Raw genomic sequence first — 20,334 nt, 5'->3', positions numbered from 1 at the left:
AATCCTATGAACAGAAAATAAATTATAGATAAATGAGAGAAATGGAATTAACAAGACAAGGATCAAAGGAAGCTGTGTTGCCAGTAAGAATGGAAAGGAAAAAGTCTAATAAATAGTTATCAGGGAAAGAGATATTATATTGATCTAATGTGCCAAATGAAGGAAAAGAAGGAAATTATATGGTTGCAAGTTTTCTAGTCTAGGTGATTAAAAATTATGGTATTTTCTTTGGCCACAGTAGATAATGAGGTGGCTTTGCTTTGCAGGAAATAATGAGATAAGAGTTCTGACTTTGCATGTGAGAGGACAATGAAATCTCTGAGTGAAGATGTCCTGAAATGAAGTGAAGTGAAATTGCTCAGTCGTGTCCGATTCTTTGGAACCCCATGGACAGTAGCCTGCACCAGGCTCCTCCGTCCATGGGATTTCCTAGGCAAGAGTACTGGAGTGGGTTGCCATTTCCTTCTCCAGGGAAACTTCCCGACCCAGGGATCAAACCTAGGTCTCCCACATTGATAGACAGATGCTTTAGGACTAGAGTTGGAGAGAATAGCTGATGGTAAAGAGTTTTGAAAATACAAATGTGGGAATCTTCCACAGTGAATAAGTTAACTGACATACTAGAAGAAAAGAGCTTTTAAGACATACCCACAGCAAAGGAACTGAGGGTTATGAGAAAAGGAGCTGAGTGGAAAGCTCTTCAAAAAAAAAGAAAAAATGAAGAGGAAGAAAAAGTTCCATATTACCCAACCAATCTACAGATTCAAAGCAACCTCTATCAAAATTCCAATGATGTTTTTCACAGAAATAGAACAAACTATCCTAAAATTTGTATGCAACCGCAAAAGATCCCCCAAAGCCAAAGCAGTCTTGAGAAAAAACAACAAAGCTGGAAGCATCATACTCCCTGATTTCGAACTATATTGCAAAGCAATAATCAAAACAGTATGATATACGTATAAAAAGACACATGGATCAATGGGATAAAACAGAAGTCTCCAGAAATAAACTCACACATATTCAGGCACTTAATTTATGACAAAGTAGCCAAGAATATACAGTGGGGGAAAGGACAATCTCTTCAAAAACAATGTTGGGAACATTAGACCTGTGAAAGAATGATATTAGACCACTATCTAACACCACACACAAAAATTAACTGCAAATGGAACACTGACAGCCCTAAAACCATAAAACTCCTAGAAATAAATATAGATGGTAAGCTCCTACGTGTGAGTCTTTGCAGTATTTTTTTATTTGACACCAACAAAATAAAAAATAAGTGAAACTACCTCAAACTAAAAAGCTTCTGCCCAGCAAAGGAAACCCACAATAAAATGAAAAGGCAACCTACAGTATGAGAGAAAATATTTGCAAATTATATATCTGATAAGGGGTTAATATCAAAATATATAAAGAACTCATATAACTCAATATCAAAAAGGAAAAACAATCCAATTTTAAAATGGAACTAACTATACATTTTTGCCAAGAAGATATACAGATGGCCAACAAGTACATGAAAGGGTCTACAATATGATTAATTATCAGAGAAATACAAATCAAAACCACAGTGATATATCACCTCACACCTGTTGGAATGACTGTTACAAAAAGATAAGAGGTAAATGTCGATGAGCATGTAAAGAAAAGGAAACCCTTGTGCACTGTAGGTGGGAATGTAAATTTATGTAGCCATTATGGAAAACAGTTATGGAGGTTTCTGAAAATATTAAATAGAATCTACCATATGATTCAACTATTCCATTCCTCTGTACTATCTAAAGTAAACAAAAACACCAACTTGAAAAGATATATGCACCCCCATGTTCACTGTGAACAAAGCTAGTGGAGGTGATGAAATTTCAGCTGAGCTATTTCAAATCCTAAAAACTGATGCTGTGAAAGTGCCGCACTCAATATGCCAGCAAATTTGGAAAACTCAGCAGTGGCCAGGACTGGAAAATGTCACTTTTCATTTCAATCCCAAAGAAGAGTAATGCCAAAGAATGTTCAAACTACCACACAATTTCACTCATTCACATACTATCAAGGTAACACTCAAAATTCTCCAAGCTAGGCTGCAACGGTACGTGAACCGTGAACTTCCAGATGTTCAAGCTGGACTTAGAAAAGGCAGAGGAACCAGAGATCAAATTGTTAACATCCATTGGATCACAGAAAAAGCAAGAGAGTTCCAGAAAAATATTTACTTCTGCTTCATTGACTATGCCAAAGCATTTTCCTATTTAGATCACAACAAACTGTGGAAAATTCTGAAAGAGATGGGAATACCAGACTACCTGACCTGCCTCCTGAGAAAACTGTATGCAGGTCAAGAAGCAACAGTTAGAACTGGACATGGAACAACAGACTGGTTCTAAATTGTGAAAGGAGTACCTGAAGGCTGTATATTGTCACCCTGCTTATTTAACTGATATGCAGAGTACATCATGAGAAATGCTGCGCTGGAGGAAGCACAAGCTGGAATGAGGATTGCCAGGAGAAATAGCAATATGCTTGGATATGAATATGATACCACCCTTATGGCAGAAAGCAAAGAGTAACTAAAGAGCCTCTTGATGAAAATGAAAGAGGAGAGTGAAAAAGTTGGCTTAAAACTCAACATTCAGAAAACGAAGATCATGGCATTTGGTCCCATCACTTCATGGCAAATAGATGGGGAAATAATGGAAAGAGTGAGAGACTGTTTTGGGGAGCTACCAAATCACTGCAGATGGTGACTGCAGCCATAAAATTAAAAGATGCTTGTTCCTTGGAGCAAAAGCTATGACCAAGCTAGATAGCATATTAAAAAGCAGAGACATTACTTTACTGACAAAGATCTGTCTAGTTAAAGGTATGGTTTTTTCCAGTAGTCATGTATGGATGTGAGAGTTGGATCATAAAGAACTGTGGTGTTGGAGAAGACTCTTGAAAGTCCCTTGGACTACAAGGATATCTAACCAGTCCATCCTAAAGGAAATCAGTCCTGAATATTCATCGGAAGGACTGATGCTGAAGCTGAAGCTCCAATAATTTGGCCACCTGATGTGAAAAACTGACTCATTGGAAAAGACCCTAATGCTTGGAAAGGTTGAAGGCAGGAGAAAGGGACAACAGGGGATGAAATGGTTGGATGGCATCACTGACTTGATGGACATGAGTTTGAGCAAGCTCCAGGAGTTGATGATGGCCAGGGAAGCCTGGCGTGCTGCAGTCCATGGGGTTGCAAAGAGCTGGACATGACTGAGCAACTGAACTTAACTGAACTAAATGTTCACTGCAGCATTATTTACAATTGCCAAGATATGGAACAAATATAAGTGTCCAAGGGTGGATGAATTGTTATAGAGAATGTGGTATATGGAAGGGAAAGTCGCTCAGTCGTGTCTGACTCTTTGCGACCCCATTGACTGTAGCCTACCAGGCTTCTCAGTCCATGGGATTTTCCAGGCAAGAGTACTGGAGTGGGTTGCCATTTCCTTCTCCAGGGGATCTTCCCGACCCAGGGATCGAACCCAGGTCTCCCGCAATGTAGGCAGATGCTTTACCCACTGAGCCACCAGGGAAGCCCCAGAATGGAATATTATCTAGCCATAAAAAGAAGGATATCTTGTCACTGGAAACAATATCAATGGACCTTGAGGACATTATGCTAGAGTGTCTACTTTGGTTTGAGTCCAAATTTTGCCACTAGTAACTATCTAGTCTTAAGCAAATAGCAGTCTTTTCAAGTTTATTTATCTGTAAAGTAAGTCAGTAAAACCTATCTTTATTCTGAGGATTAAATGATGTATCTGGGTAAAAATCTCTAATTTTGCTGGGCACATAGCAAGGACTCAATAAAATTAAGTTCTTTTCCTCTCTCTTCTCCCACATGAAGATAGATGAAATCATATATTATTAATGTTTAGTTAGTTATATACTATCTCATTCCAAGAAATATGCTAAATTATGAGAGATAAAATACCTAGGGATAAACCTAAGGAGACAAAAGACTTGTACTCAGAAAACTATAAGATGCTGATTAAAGAAGCTGAAGATGATACAACTAGAAAGATATACCATGTTCTTGGATTGAAGGATCAATACTGCCAAAATGATTATAGTACCCGAAGCAATCTACAGATTCAAAACAATCATTTTCAAATTACTAATTGTATTTTTCACAGAACTAGAACCAAAAAAATCTTAAAATTTCTATGAAAACACAAAAGACCTCAAGTAATCAAAGTAATCCTAAGAAAGAAAAATGGAGCTGGAGGAATCAGGATCCTTGACTTCAGACTACACTATGAAGCTTCAGTTATCAAAACAGTTTGGCATAAAAATAGAAATATAGGTCAATGGGACAGGATAGAAAGACAGAGGTAAACCCACACATCTATGGTCAGTTACTCTATGACAAAGGTGGCAAAAATATACATTGGAAAAAAGTACCACTCTTCAATAAGTGGTACTGGGAAAATTGAACTGCTCCATGTAGAAGAATAAAATTAGGACATTGTTTAACACCACATATAAAATTAAATTCAAAATGGATTAAAAGCCTAAATGTAAGACTGGATACTATAAAACTCACAGATGAAGACACAGGCAGAACACTCTGACACAAATCGCAGCAATATCTTTTTGGATCATCCCCTAGAGTAATAAAAATAAAAACAAAAATAAGCAAATGGGGCCTAGTTAAACTTAAAAGCTTTTGCACAGCAAAACGAACCATAGACAAAATGAAAAGACAACCTATGGGCTGGGAGAAAATATCTGCAAACAATTCTGCTGACAAGTGATTAATTTCACAAATTTACAAACAGCTCATATAGCTCAATATAAAAAAAGAAAACAAATAACCCAATCAAAAAAATGGGCCAAAGATCTAAACAGACATTTCTCCACACAGAGATGACCAAAAGGTACATGAAAAAAATATCCAACATTGATAATTATTATAGAAATGCAAATCAAAACTACAATGAAGTAACCTTACATCCATCAGAATGGCCATTACCAAAAAGTCTACAGATAATAAATGCTACTAGGGCTTCCCTGGTGGCTCAGCCGGTAAAGAATCCATCTGCAATGTGGGAGACCTGGGTTTGATTCCTGGGTTGGGAAGATCCCTTGGAAAAGGGAATGGCTACCCACTCCAGTATTCTGGCCTGGAGAATTTCATGGACTATATATAGTCCATGGGCTCACAGAGAGTCGGACACAGCTGAGCGACTTTCACTTTCACAGAAAGGATGTGGAGAAAAGGGAACCCTCCTACACTGTTGTAGATATGTAAATTGGTACAGCCACTATGGAGAACAGTATGGAGGTTTCTTAAAACACTAAATATAGAGCTACCATATGATCAAGGGATCCCACTCCTGGGCATATTTCTGGAGGAAACTATAATCTGAAAAGTTACATGCACTTCAGTGTTCACTGCATCACTATTTACAATAGCCAGGACATAGAAGCCACCTAAATGTCTATCAACAGGTGAATGGATAAAGAAGATGTTTTCTACACACACACACAAACACACAGAGGAATATTACTCAGCCACAAACATGAAGGAAATAATGCCATTTGCAGCAACATGGATGGACCTAGAGATTACCATACTAAGTGAAATAAGCAAGACAGAGACAAATATCATATAATATCACTTATATGTGGATATTATATGTCCCAAAAAAGGACAAAAATGAATTTATTCACAAAACAGAAATAGACTCACAGACATGAAAAGCAAATTTATGGTTTCCAAAGGAAAAAAAGATGGGAGGGATAAATTAGAAGGTTGGGTTAGCATATAGAGACTACTGTATATAATATAAACAACAAGGATCTATCATTTAGCAGAGGGAACTATACTCAATATTTTATAATAACTTATAAGGGAAAAGAATCTGAAAAAGAATAGATAAATGTATAACTGAATCACCTTGCTTTACACTTGAAATTAACACAACTTTGTAAATCAACTATACTGTACTTCAATTTTTAAAAAATGCAAAAAAAAATAAAATAAAACTAATGAAATTAGTGAAGTTGTCCACTGAAGGGAACAAAATGCTTATCAATTCTTCCACATGAGTCTACCCACTGTGATTTTGCAGTGAAATTATCAACAGAACAAAGAAAGGAGTATACATTAAAATATATTTCATTCATAATTCCCATTCATTACAGTAGAGATTTTTCTCTGTAAAATGGAAGGCAATACTCAGTTTGACTAAAATTTCTTTTAGTAGTAATAAAATTACTATCTTGAAACAAAAAATAAAATAGAAAATGACACCTTAACTAAGATTATACCTGATTTGGTTATCATAGAGATGGGCCAGAGTCTTTTATATATTGTATTTAATCTAATCTTCAATATTTTTCTTTATTGCAGTTTCTGTAACCTAACCACTATATTTGCAATAGAGACCTTTGGAGTGATTCCCAGGTAATGACAGGTGCCTAAATAGGCTTTAATTTGGGAAGTTGTAAAAGATACAGAAAAGGAAACACAGCTCTCGCCTCTTTTCCTGGGACCTTTATACTTCTGTCCTATATGTGACATCCTAAAGGTTGTATGTATCTGTTATACCAAGGATAAAGCAGGAATGAATTCCTGAGAATTGTTACTGCACCTCAGGTCTCCTTATGCTCATCCTCCTCAACAGCCATTGTCTTCCCAATCAAAAGTGACTTTCAACTCCACCTAAGGGTACACGGTAGACTGCAGCAGTAGGGACAGGAAGGAGGCAGTGGCTGTGCCCCTGCTGACTCTGGGTCAGCCCTTGACCACCAGTCATCATTCCCATGCACACAGGAAACCAGTAGGAAAAGCATTTCCCTGGACTCAGCTTTAGTCTCCTTCGAGAGCAGAATAAAATGTCTTAACACAAAAGTTGGGAGTGCAGATGATTCTGTTTCTCTGTCCTATGTTTTTGTTTTTTGTTTTGGAAAACATTAAACAAGAGTGGACCAGAAACAAACTACTTATGACCCTATTTTAAATATTACTGACTCCTTAACCTCCTTAATGGGAGGTTAATGGTATGAATAATCTGCAAATGAGATAAGTCATGCCTGTTTCTAATAATAAGTAACTTTGGGAAACATGTATAGCCTTTTGGCAGCAACTTCTCTTTCTCATTAGATCGTTTGTTTTAGATGAGTATTAAGAACATATGTCCATGCAAGTATCCACCAACAGAACGGGGAGGGATTTGATGAGTTAGGGAGGAGAGGAAAGAGTAAATGGAGATCTCACCTACTAAGGGATTTCACCTATTTGCCCAGCTCACCTCTCAGGAGCTGGATTTCAGCAACCAGAGAATATGGGCAACACAGGGATAGTCCTTTAGTTTAGTGACTGCAGTTCAGTCTGTCACGCCTGAGCCCTGAAGGGTCCAGAGGCAGAGCAGAGGTTAGCTGGTGGTAAGAGAGCCCTTTTCATGAGCAAACCAGCAACTGATGATCAGTTTGTAGGAGGCAAAGATCTTACTGTTTCTTTGCTTTCTGGCCCAATTCTCAACCACCTCAAGTTTTCCACTGTGTCCTTTGGAGTTGCCACCGTTTAACCAGCAAATTCACCTAAGTCCTGTCCTCTGAGCTCTGTCTGTGCCACAGAGCACCATCACTACTCGCAGATCATGATTCTTTTGAAAAACAGAAAACAAAAGTTTAAAACACTTATCCTTTGAGGTTCCTGGCACCTGCTGTACCCCTGTCCTTTCTCTGTTCTCACCACTGCACCCTCTCCAAACTCCCCTTCATTCAATGCCATCCTGTTTTCACCTCTGTGGCAAGCACCCCCCATTGTGGCCTTTCCTAATCCTCGATATCCCCCTCCTGCACTGTACTTTGGCCATCCTCTCCCAATGTTATGTCTTAGGCATGATCAATACTATCGTAACTTCTCTGCTTACTAAAGCATCAATTCAGACATCTTATTCTCAAACATGCCCAGTTTGCTAACTCAGCTACACCCACTACAACTCTTCTTCATCTTCATTGGGACCTTAACCTCTAAATTTTTTTTTTCTTTCAATGAAGGCATGCAGTATCTTTTTTTTTTTTTTTTTTTGGTTGCAGGATGCAAAATCTTTACTTGCAGCCTGCAAACTCTTAGTTGTGGCACATGGGATCTAGTTCCCTGACCAGAGATAGAACCCAGACCCCCTGCATTGGGAGCATGGAGTCTTAGCTACTGGACCACCAGGGAAGTCCCTTCACCTCTACTTCTAACCTCTTCCTTTTTATTTCCTATTTTCTTACATTTCAAACAAGGCCTACTATTTTAATAACTACTTTCTAGAAGGCAATGGCACCCCACTCCAGTATTCTTGCCTGGAAAATCCCATGGACGGAGGAGCCTGGTGGGCTGCAGTCCATGGGGTCTCGAAGAGTCGGACACGACTGAGCAACTTCACTTTCACTTTTCACTTTCCTGCATTGGAGAAGGAAATGGCAACCCACTCCAGTGTTCTTGCCTGGAAAATCCCAGGGACGGGGGAGCCTGGTGGGCTGTCATCTATGGGGTCGCGCAGAGTTGGACACGAGTGAAGTGACTTAGCAGCAGCAGCAGCAGCAGCAGAACTCTCTTACCTTTCTAGAATGTGGCACCCCCTCTTGACAAGCCCCAGACTACCTGCTTTCTTTGCAGTGACATCTGATGAGCCAAGTAAAGAAAGATACACAACAGGGCAAATTGATCACCAACTTTATATAAATCGCCAACACTACCTGGAAACCTTTCTTTCTCTGGTCAACCAAAGTTTACACTCTCCACTCTCTGTAACAACTACTTCGACACTGAAGTAACACTGATGTGCTCAGTCTTGTCCAGCTTGTTGCCCTCCAGGTTCCTCTGTCCATGGGATTCTCCAGGCAAGAATACTGGGTTGCCATTTCCTACTCCAGGTGATCTTCCGGACTCGGGGGTTGAACCCGAAGTCCCTTATGTCTCCTGCACTGGCGTGTGGGTTCTTTACCACTAGCACCACCTGGGAAGCCCCATTTCCCTATTTCATCCCTATTTTGCTAACCCATCCAGCCTGCTTTCTATCTTATCACTCCACCCATTACTTCTCATTAAAATAGCTTTGACCTGCACTAAATCTGTCGGGCACTTTTTTACATATTCTATCTCTATTGAAATTCTCGCTTGCTCATGCATTGTTCTCCTGACCTCAGTGAGCACCTTCATGACCATTATTTTAAACTCTTTATCAGGTAAATTACCTATCTCCATTTCATGAAGGTCTGCTTCTTAAGTTTTTATCTTGTACTTTTGTTTGGAAATTATTTCTCTGTTTCTTCATTTCCCTTGATTTTTCTGTGTTAGTTTCTATACAATAGATAAAACAGCCACTTCTCCCAGGCAAGAAGGAGTGGTCTTATGTAGATGGAACTTAGTGTTTGCCCCAGCCCTAGTTATTGTCCTTTAAACCCTTGTGATTGCCCAAGCTGCCTTCTTAGTTCTTAGCATTCCCCAGTAGTTGAGGGTGTACCAAGACCTGTCACTGTCCCAGAGAGAGGATCTCAGTCAGAACCTAGATGCAGACTGGCTGGAAGCTGGACCCACAAGCAGCAGCTTTCAAAGTATGCAAGTGGATTACTTTTAGAAAAAGATTGGGAGATGGGCCTTGCTTTCTCTTCCCTCTGTGCTGAACCCTGAGAGAATAACCAGTTAAGAATAGTTTCTCTGACACAGTCCTGTGGGACTAGTGAACTTAAGCTCTGCTGCCTACCAGAGCCAGGCGATCAAGTGGTGTGTCCCCCTGAGGAATAGCCATGGAAGCTGGGGCATCAGAAGAATGCATAGCACCATTGCAGAGATATCATCATTTCAGGTGACCTGGGGAGAGGCAGCAAGAGGGCACCTGCTAGCTTCCCCAGTCTCTGGGGAGGCCCCTAGATTAATGTTATATTAGGAGCCTAGCCCTCAGATGGCAGCTTCTAGGATAAGCAACTAGCCCATTGAAAAAGATCCTGATGCTGGGAAGGATTGAAGGCAAAAGGAGAAGAGGGCAGCAGAGGCTGAAATGATTGGATAGCATCACTAATTCAACGGCTATAAACTTGGGTGAACTCTAGGAGATGGTGAGGGACAGGGAGGCCTGGCCTGCTGCAGTCCATGGAGTCTCAAAGAGTTGGACACAACTTAGCAACTGAACAACAACTCTTTCGTGGCAAGATTGGGAAATGAGCATTTCAGTCTGCTGGTTCTGTGCTGGGGTGGAGAGGGAGTGATGGATAATGAGAAAGGGGGCTAGCTACCTAGAGTTCTCAGGAGTGCATTTGTTTGCTCTATCCTCGTGGGTTTCATGGGTGAAGCCCAGCTGGCTTTCAAAGCTAGGTGTTTGGGGTCCCGTCCCTCAGGTGGAAGTTTTAAAAGTTGAGGTACTGGATATTAGATCCAAACCTCTTAGGGAGAAGTTAAGAGTTGTGAGCTCCCTCTCCATTGTATATTGCTTTTCTAGGATGAGGTTTTGGGTGAGATGGTGCCTCCGTCTCTCCCTACCTGTTTTTATGTGCGTGGGTTTTTCTTATTCACCCAATGTGTAGGCATTGCTCGGTGAATTTCTGTTTTTCTATTGGAGAGAATTGTTCTACACATAGCTGTAGGACAGGTATATCTGTGGGAGGATATAAGTTCAGGGGCTTCCTTAGTCACCAGCTTGAACTGGAACTGGCCTACACTAAATCTGACAGACACTGCTCAGTCCACATTATATTTGAGCATTCATTAGAGTTGACTTTGCCTTTGGCTGCCATATAGCTCTATAGGTTTTCCTAGCCTCCTGTAGCCATTCTCTTTCTTTCTCGTAAAGAGCCTTAACCCACAACCTGTATCACCAGCCATTAAATGCTGACCTTCCTTAGGGAGGGCTCAGTCCTGGTTTCCTCAGCTGCTCACTCTGGCAAGCTCATCCATACCCATGATTTCTATTAGCATCTATAAATACACAACTCCCAAACCATATCTCTAACCCCACCCAGGGCCATATATCCCACTGTCTAATTAACCTCTTGGATATCTCAAAGACTGGTCAGACTGCACATGTCCAAAAATGAACTCATGATCTTATCACCCATTCCCTTACCCCAATTATTTGTCTTACTCTAAAACTAACTCATCAAGGTAATTGCATTCAGTTCTATGGGTCATCATGGCACAGTTCCCAGAGAATTCATTCACAGAGGCTATAATGTGAACACTGCACTCTGGAATTGAACAATATGGCATCCCTATTTTTCCAGTGTCCCCTCTCTCAGGAAATAGCAGAACCAACTGCACAAGCCAGACACCTAACAGTCAGAACTGAAAAACACAAAACCTAGGTTCACACTCATATCTCTCTCTCTCCTCCAGCTCATCTAGTCACTGACTCTCATTCATTTAACCTCTTAAATTGCCCTTAAATGAATCCACTTCTTACCAAACCCATCACCACTACTCCTCTCTAATTCAAGTTACTATTATCTCTGATCTGAATTATTGCAGTAGATTCCTAATGCTAATTTTAGTAGCTTAAAACTTTTTAAATATAAATTTGTTTATTTTAATTGGAGGCTAATTACTTTACAATATTCTAGTGGTTTTGCCATACATTGACATGAATCTGCTACGGGTGTACATGTGTTCCCTATCCAGAACCCTCCTCTCACCCCCCTCCCCATCCAATCCCTCTGGGTCATCCCAGTGCACCAGCCCAGAGCACCCTGTCTCATGCATCGAACCTGGACTGGCAATTCGTTTCACATATGATAATATACATGTTTCAATGCCATTCTCCCAAATCATCCCACCCTCGCCCTCTCCCACAGAGTCCAAAAGACTGTTGTATACATCTGTGTCTCTTTTGCTGTCTCACATATAGGGTTATTGTTACCATCTTTCTAAATTCCATATATATGCATTAGTATACTATATTGATGTTTTTCTTTCTGGCTTACTTCACTCTGTATAATAGGCTCCAGTTTCATCCACCTCATTAGAACTGATTCGAATGTATTCTTTTTAATGGCTGAATAATATTCCATTGTGTATATGTACCACAGCTTTCTTATCCATTCATCTGCTGATGGACATCTAGGTTGCTTCCATGTCCTGCCTATTATAAACAGTGCTGCGATGAACATTAAGGTACACGTGTCTCTTTCAATTCTGGTTTCCTCAGTGTGTATGCCCAGCAGTGGGATTGCTGGGTCATAAGGCAGTTCTATTTCCAGTTTTTTAAGGAATCTCCAAGCTGTTCTCCATAGTGGCTGTACTAGTTTGCATTCCCACCAACAGTGTAAGAGGGTTCCCTTTTCTCCACACCCTCTCCTCTCATTTATTGCTTGTAGACTTTCGGATAGCAGCCATTCTGACTGGTGTGAAATGGCACCTCATTGTGGATTTGATTTGCATTTCTCTGATAATGAGTAATGTTGAGCATCTTTTCATGTGTTTGTTAGCCATCTGTATGTCTTCTTTGGAGAAATGTCTATTTAGTTCTTTGGCCCATTTTTTGATTGGGTAGTTTATTTTTCTGCAATTGAGCTGCATAAGTTGCTTGTATATTTTTGAGATTAATTCTTTGTCAGTTGCTTCATTTGCTATTATTTTCTCCCATTCTGAAGGCTGTCTTTTCACCTTGCTTATAGTTTCCTTTGTTGTGCAAAAGCTTTTAAGTTTAATTAGGTCCCATTTGTTTATTTTTGCTTTTATTTCCAATATTCTGGGAGGTGGGTCATAGAGGATCTTGCTGTGATTTATGTCAGAGAGCGTTTTTCTCCTCTAGGAATTTTATAGTTTCTGGTCTTACATTTAGATCTTTAATCCATTTTGAATTTATTTTTGTGTATGGTGTTAGAAAGTGTTCTGCTGCTGCTGCTGCTGCTAAGTCGCTTCAGTCGTGTCCGACTCTGTGCGACCCCATAGACGGCAGCCCACCAGGCTCCCCCATCCCTGGGATTCTCCAGGCAAGAACACTGGAGTGGGTAGAAAGTGTTCTAGTTTCATTCTTTTGCAAGTGGTTGACCAGTTTTCCCAGCACCACTTGTTAAAGAGATTGTCTTTAATCCATTGCATATTCTTGCCTCCTTTGTCGAAGATAAGGTGTCCATAGGTGCATGGATTTATCTCTGGGCTTTCTATTTTGTTCCATTGATCTATATTTCTGTTTTGGGGCCAGTACCATACTGTCTTAATGACTGTGGCTTTGTAGTAGAGCCTGAAGTCAGGCAGGTTGATTCCTCTAGTTCCACTCTTCTTTCTCAAGATGGCTTTGGCTGTTCGAGGTTTTTTTTTATTTCCACACAAATTGTGAAATTATTTGTTCTAGCTCTGTGAAAAATACTGTTGGTAGCATGATAAGGATTGCACTGAATCTATAGATTGCTTTGGGCAGTATACTCATGTTCACTGATTCTTCCAACCCATGAACATGGTATATTTCTCCATCTATTTGTGTCCTCTTTGATTTCTTTCACTAGTGTTTTATAGTTTTCTATATATAGGTCATTTGTTTCTTTAGGTAGATATATGCCTAAGTATTTTATTCTTTTCGTTGTAATGGTGATAGCTTAAAACTTTCAAGTTTCTTTCCTTAAAATGGGGACTTCTTAACATGACCTACAAAACCTTTTCTGACCTAGCTGCTACCTACTGCTCCAATCTCATCTTGCATCATATTCCCTTCATTTGCTCAGCTCCAGACTTACCAACCTTCTTTCAATCCCCAGCCTTCTCCATACTCTGTTCTACAGCAGGAGCTCTGCACATGCTATTTTCTCTATCTCGGATCTCTTCCTTCCCCTCCTTACCTACTTAACTTTACCAAATCCACTTCCATTTAATTCTTCAAAGTTTAGAATAATTATCTTTTCCTCTTGGGGGCATTTCTTGACCAATTCACCAGGTTTAAATCCTACTATAGTAAGCTTTCATTGCATTACCTCTCCTACTTTGTTTTTATTAGAAATTCAATTTTATATTTATTTTCTCATTATCTGATTAAATGTTATGTCCCCACTAAAATGTAAGCTCTCTAAGGGTGAAGACTAGGTCTGTTTTTACCCATTATTGTTTTACCAGAACCCAGCACAGTACGTGGCATATATCAGATCATTTATTAAATTAGCTAATTAATTTCTAAGAAGGAAATGATTCACTGGAGCTAGATTAAGCTCGTATCCACAGAGGAGGAAGGTCAGGCTAACGAGGCTGGGGACCTGGGAAAAGTGTAAAATGGCAAACAAATAATTATGATTTAAAAGGGAACTAAAAACTAAAATCAGGCGCCAGGACACAAAGTAGAAAACAGCACAGTGTTTGGCTTAAGAAATAAATCTACTCTGATGGGAGACTCATGAGGTGAAAAGGTAAGAGGTCTGGATCCCAGCTGAAAGTAGCATCTATTAAGTGTACAACACACACACACACACACACACACACACACACACACACACACCTGGCTGACCCTCTTGTACTTCAAATTCAATATGCCCCAAAGTAAGCCAACCATATTCACAAATACCCTCTAAAGTGTTCTTACCTGTGAATTTCCTATGTCAATAAATAGTGCTACCATCCTCAGAGATACCTCATCCCCAAATTTAGGAGATATCCTTTATTCTAACACATTTCTCAAACCTCACATCTTAATCACCAAGATCACTCAGTCTAACTTCTAAATATACCTTAAATCTATCCATTTCTCCCCATTTTTACAGCTAATAATCAATTAAAACTCTCACCATAATTGGTTATTATAAAAACCTCATAAATGGTTTTCTCCCTCCGTATTCATGCATCCCACTCATCTATTCTTCACACTACAATCAGAATCATCCTTCGAAAATGAGAATGCTGTATCACATGTCTGAAACTCCCTCTTGCCTTTATACCAAAATCCACCCTCTGTAACTTGATAAAAGCTGTCTTTTGCACCTTGAACAACCTATGGTTCCTCATCCCTAATCACTGAGCATTAGCACCTAAATTCCAGTCACACTGAGCTAGCTTTAGCTGCAGAATGTCTGGGGCTGATCTTAAGGTCTTCTGATGCTTCCACGCCTTTGTAATGCATCTCGCCTAGCCTAAAATATTACGTCCACCCTTAGTCTCCTTCTCCACTCTCTAACGTTTTTATCTAACTCATATTAATACTCCTAATCCTTGTCGTATCTAGCTAACTCTCACCTATCTCAGTTCAAAAGGCACCTCCATTGGAAGGCCTTCCTGACACCTGGCTCCCATAGCCTCCTTCTCTCATCATGTCCATCAATCACATGGCCTATCTTCCTCTCTGGTCAGCCTCAAACACTAAGAGGAAAACACCGTGAGAGAGACAAGATGTCCTATAAATCTTATTCATCACTGACAGAGAACAATGGCATAGCAGCTAGCCATTCAAAGAATATTTGACTAAATTAACAACCAAAATGAGCAACAACTTCTAATGACTTTTCTTTTCTTATTTCAGGCCAAATGGTTACATGGTTGCAGCTTTCGTCTTTCTCCTGATGCTACTGTTCCTCAGTATTCTCATTTTGAGCTACTTCCATTATATGAGGATTTATAGAAAATATATTTATGAGCCCCTGCACGAATCTGAAAGAAAAAAAAAGAAAAATTGAGAGAAGTGAAAATCTATTTACTATGAATGTAGAAGAAGTATGTATATATACTTACATTGAGAGTGTATTTTGACCAAGAAATATTAAGTATAAACTCATAGTATTATCAAATTCAAAATCTGAAAATTGTTCTCAAATTATCCCAAACAGGAATATTTTAATATATAATGTTATTAAATTAATCCTTAGTGTGTTCACTTTTATCTTAAGATAGTCTATATAGTTTTGAATAGCTTAAAAAACATTTTTTTATAGCTGTGTTCTCTAGCTCTCTCTTGCCTAGCTTCCTTGATTCAGCATTGTGATTTTGAAATTAATTCATGTTTTTGCATGAATCTATAATTCTTTTTATTGCTAAGTGTTCTGTTCTACTGTTGGTTAACTTATTAACATTTGAGTTTTTTTCTAGGTTTAGACTCTTAGAAATAAAACTGCTATGAATAGTTTTTTATAGGTCGTTGTGTGAACATAGATTTTAATTTTTCTTGGGGAAACACTTAGGCAATGGTTCATTCATATGGTAGATATGTCCTTTTTGGAAACTGACAAACTGTATTCTAAATTTTGTTTTTTGTCAGAGTAAATGAGAGTTTAGTTTTTAAAAATTTTTAAACTTTAAAAACTACCTAAATTTGGCTATTACACTCCTTCCTAAGAATGAAAGTAAATTTTTGAAAGTATATAAATGTGTCAAATATTATTTTGCATAAAACTTTTCATATGAACCTTATAAAGCTGTAGTTAATTTATGCATAAAAGACTTAATAAGTATGTGAATTTAAATAGTCTGTCAAAGATATACATGAAATATAACTTATAATATTGAAAATAGGAAGCTAATGCTCTAATTCTTAATTTTAAGTTTTCAAATTTTATTCTGATGCTCAAAATAAGCTTCTTAAGTTGTCCAAACATGACCACAGCTTTCTAAGCAATTAATATTTGAAGAATGAATATCCACCTAGAGGAGAATGAGCAAGAGATTGTGTGTGTGTGTGTGTGCTTAAAAGAACTGACTTATGGAGGAAAAGCAGAAGACACATGGTGTGCTGAGCTTTAGCTGTGTAGGACCCACCCAGGGGGAGGTCCATGTTCTTCATTCCCTCCTTGGACTTTAATTTCATAAACTGGTTCCTTTCCCCTCATCAAATAGTGGGGTAAAGTATTGCTTTGTGTGATTGTGGAGGCTAGCTAGACAAGTCTGAAAGCCACAGCACAGACATCAGGAATGGAAGATGAGGAGCAAGATGGGACTTGCTATTTGATTTGATGGGACAAATCAAAGCTATTTCCACATACAGAATTCCTCATTTTACTAAGATCAGGAACAAGACAGGGATACCTGCTGTTCATCACTGTTTTGAAGGTTCTTATATTACAAGAGGAAAATAACCATTACAAATAAGAGGAAAAAGGAGATAATTAATTTAAATAATTAATTATATGCCTAGGAAAGCCAAAATTAAGAACAAGAATTCCTAGAATAAGACCATTGGATGGCTCAATATGAGATAAATATTTAAAATTCAATACCTTTTCTCTACAATATTTATATAACAGTTTGTTAGCAATAGAAATAATAAAAATTATTCATTGTAGTGACAAGTTACACAGAATTAAAGTTAACATGAAAGGTATATGCCATATATGAAAAACATCTTTAAAAGCTTTATTGAAAGGGTTTTTTTGTCAGCATAATTTTTTACCTTTTTAAAAAAAATTTTTATTTTTACTTTATTTTCTTTACAATACTGTATTGGTTTTGCCATACATTGACATGAATCCGCCATGGGTGTACATGACTTCCCAATCATGAACCTCCCTCCCACCTCCCACCCCATATCAGCTCTCTGAAAGGGGTTTTGAAATGAGATCTGATAGAAATGTTTAATGGAAAAAAGAAAGAAAATGAGCCAATTTAAAATGAGCAAAAGATATAGTCATTTCACAGAAGAGCATATTCAAATAGCCAGTAAACATATTAAAAACTAATGTATGGCAAAACCAATACAGAATTGTAAAGTAAAATAAAGTAAAAATAAAAATAAATAAATAAATAAAAACATGGGGGAAAAAACATATTAAAAACTTTTTTTTACTGTGTACTATGTGCCAGAAACTGTCCCAATGATTTATCTAATACTCTTCAACCATACTATGCAATGGGAACTATTATTATCCCATTATAGAGACAAGGAAACTGGCACAGAGAGGGTAAATAATTTTTCTAAGGTCACACAGCTGGTAAGTGAAGTCTCGGGCAGACTGGCTCCAAATCAGGTGCTTATCCACCAAGGATGTTCAATCACACCAGCAGTCAGAAAGATATAAACCAAAGTTACAATGAGGTTACTTTTCTTGCCTCATGGCAAAAACTCAGAAGGGTAACACTCTTGGGAAGGAATGAGAATCGGGGATGAGAAAAAAAAAATTCTGAATTTCTGAAGGAAAAGTGAATTTTTAAAGTTTTTTTCGAAAACAATCTAGCAAGATCAATTAAAAATATTAATCCTCTTGGACCCACTCTTAGAAGTTTATCCATGAGCTAGGAGGACCAACATATACATACAATCAAATAGTTTCATAAACACGCTGTGCTAGCTGCTCAGTCATGTCCGAGTCTTTGCGACCCCGTGGACTGTAGTCTGCCAGGCTCCTCTGTCCACGGGGATTCTCCAGGCAAGAATACTGGAGTAGGTAGCCATGCCCTCCTCAGTTTCATATACATCTATGTGTGTATATATGTATATACACACACACAGAGACACATATATATACACAGAATTATATGTATATATACATACACATATATATATACACAGATTTTTATATATCTATATACACATACACATACATATACAGAATGCTAGAAGGAGAATTAATGTCTATCAGCAGGTGAACGGTTGAATAAATGATTGTTCATTGCCCATATTGATCAGTGTGTTGATTTAGAAGATTTTCTGCAAGATTTCGTTAAATGAGAAAAGCAAGATGTAGGGAAGTCTTTACAGTATGATCCAATTATACAAATGAAACAAAAGTTCTGATATGAGAACACAGGAAAAGGTATGGAAAGATATACAGCATTTTGTGTATATCGTGTGCATGTGTATGTCTGTACACTGTGGGATGGGGAGAAGGGATGTATCAAGAGATGTAGAGAGGGAAGAGATAAAAACTCCCAAAACTGGGGAAGAAGGAAAACAATAGAAAAATAGCATGGAAATTTTTCTCTTTATGTAAAATGATGTGTCTGCATAAAGACAAATGAAAGAGTGACTGTCAACAAACTAAGACCTGGTGCAGCCAAATAAATAAATAGTAAAAAAAGAGAGAGATGGAGATTGGCGATGGGGGCGTGCTGAGAGAGTAGCTCAGCTCACAAAGGGCGAAGGGAGCGTTTCGAGTAAGAGGTGAAATGAACCAGTAGTTTGAGCCCTTAGTAGGAGGTGTTGCTGCTCCTGCTGCTGAGTCACTTCAGTCGTGTCCAACTCTGTGCGACCCTGTAGATGGCAGCCCACCAGGCTCTCCCATCCCTGGGATTCTCCAGGCAAGAACACTGGAGTCGGTTGCCATTTCCTTCTCCAATGCATGAAAGTGAAAAGTGAAAGTGAAGCCGCTCAGTCGTGTCCGACACTTAGTGACCCCATGGACTGCAGCCTACCAGGCTCCTCCGTCCATGGGATATTCCAGGCAAGAGTACTGGATTGGGGTGCCATTGCCTTCTCTGAGGAGGTGTTATGATGTCCTTAATGAAGAACGCCTGCCTCTCCCCACACCTGTAGTTTGTTCAACTGGGTTAGAGGAGAGGAAGGCCACAGGGAAGAAGAGAAAGCAGCTGGGCACACCAAAAAAGAATTTTGGAACTTTGTCCACAACCTGAGGACAGTCATGCACACAGCATTTACTGTCACTCAACACTGCCTGGCAATTCAACACTATTTCCCTAGTGTATTTGTATTCCCTATTTAATACCTTCTCTCTCTTCAAATGAAATGGCAACCCACTCCAGTATTCTTGTCTTGAGAATCCCAGGGACGGGGGAGCCTGGTGGGCTGCCATCTATGGGGTCGCACAGAGTCGGACACGACTGAAGTGACTTAGCAGCAGCAGCAGCTCTCTTCAAATTCCCTATATCCCAACCCTCCCCAACTCTCCAGTGATCATCTTGCCATGTATTCATCGAGAAAATCAAAACAAATCAGAAAAGAACTGCCCTCATTTGTCTTCTATACCTTCCATACCATCATATGCACCTTATATGCTGTTAGTACAGATAAAGCATCGCTCCGACTAAAGGCCAACCCCTCCTTTATGCATTGGATCTCTTCCCCTTCTTACCTCACCCATGGAAATCCCCCCTCTCCTACATTATCAATTTCTCTTTTTACATACAAATGTACTTTGGTACTTGACGTCATGGATGTCTAAAAGGCATCTCCAACTTAAAATGACCAAACCTTAAGTCTTAATTTTCCTCTTCCTCACCTGCTCTTCCCAATTATCATATCTTATAAATGGCACCATCATCCGCACAATTTTTGAAGTCAAAAACCTAGAAATTATCCTAGAGTAGTCTCTCTCTAACAAACTTAATATCCAATCCATTAGCAAGTCCTGTAGACTCTACTTCCAAAATATTCAAAATTAATTTCTTAGATGTTCCTCACTATGCCAATATCCAAGCCACCTTTTGGCATGCACTTGTGG

At 38.9% G+C, this 20,334-nt stretch overlaps 1 protein-coding gene across 1 annotated transcript in view; it reads left to right on the top strand.

Moving 5' to 3' along the window:
- The window catches only part of C16H1orf101 (chromosome 16 C1orf101 homolog), a 150,172-nt gene extending 134,548 nt beyond the window's left edge, over window positions 1-15,624 (top strand). The window contains exons 22-23 of the mRNA XM_005690605.2: window positions 6,398-6,451; window positions 15,471-15,624. Coding sequence (XP_005690662.2) covers window positions 6,398-6,451; window positions 15,471-15,624 — 208 coding nt within the window. The remainder of the gene's footprint in view (window positions 1-6,397; window positions 6,452-15,470) is intronic.

The sequence above is a fragment of the Capra hircus genome, chromosome 16 (assembly GCF_001704415.2).
Source record: "Capra hircus breed San Clemente chromosome 16, ASM170441v1, whole genome shotgun sequence".
NCBI lineage: Eukaryota > Metazoa > Chordata > Mammalia > Artiodactyla > Bovidae > Capra > Capra hircus.
Note: the sequence above shows the minus strand (reverse complement) of the source record. Positions and strands in the feature narration are given on the sequence as shown.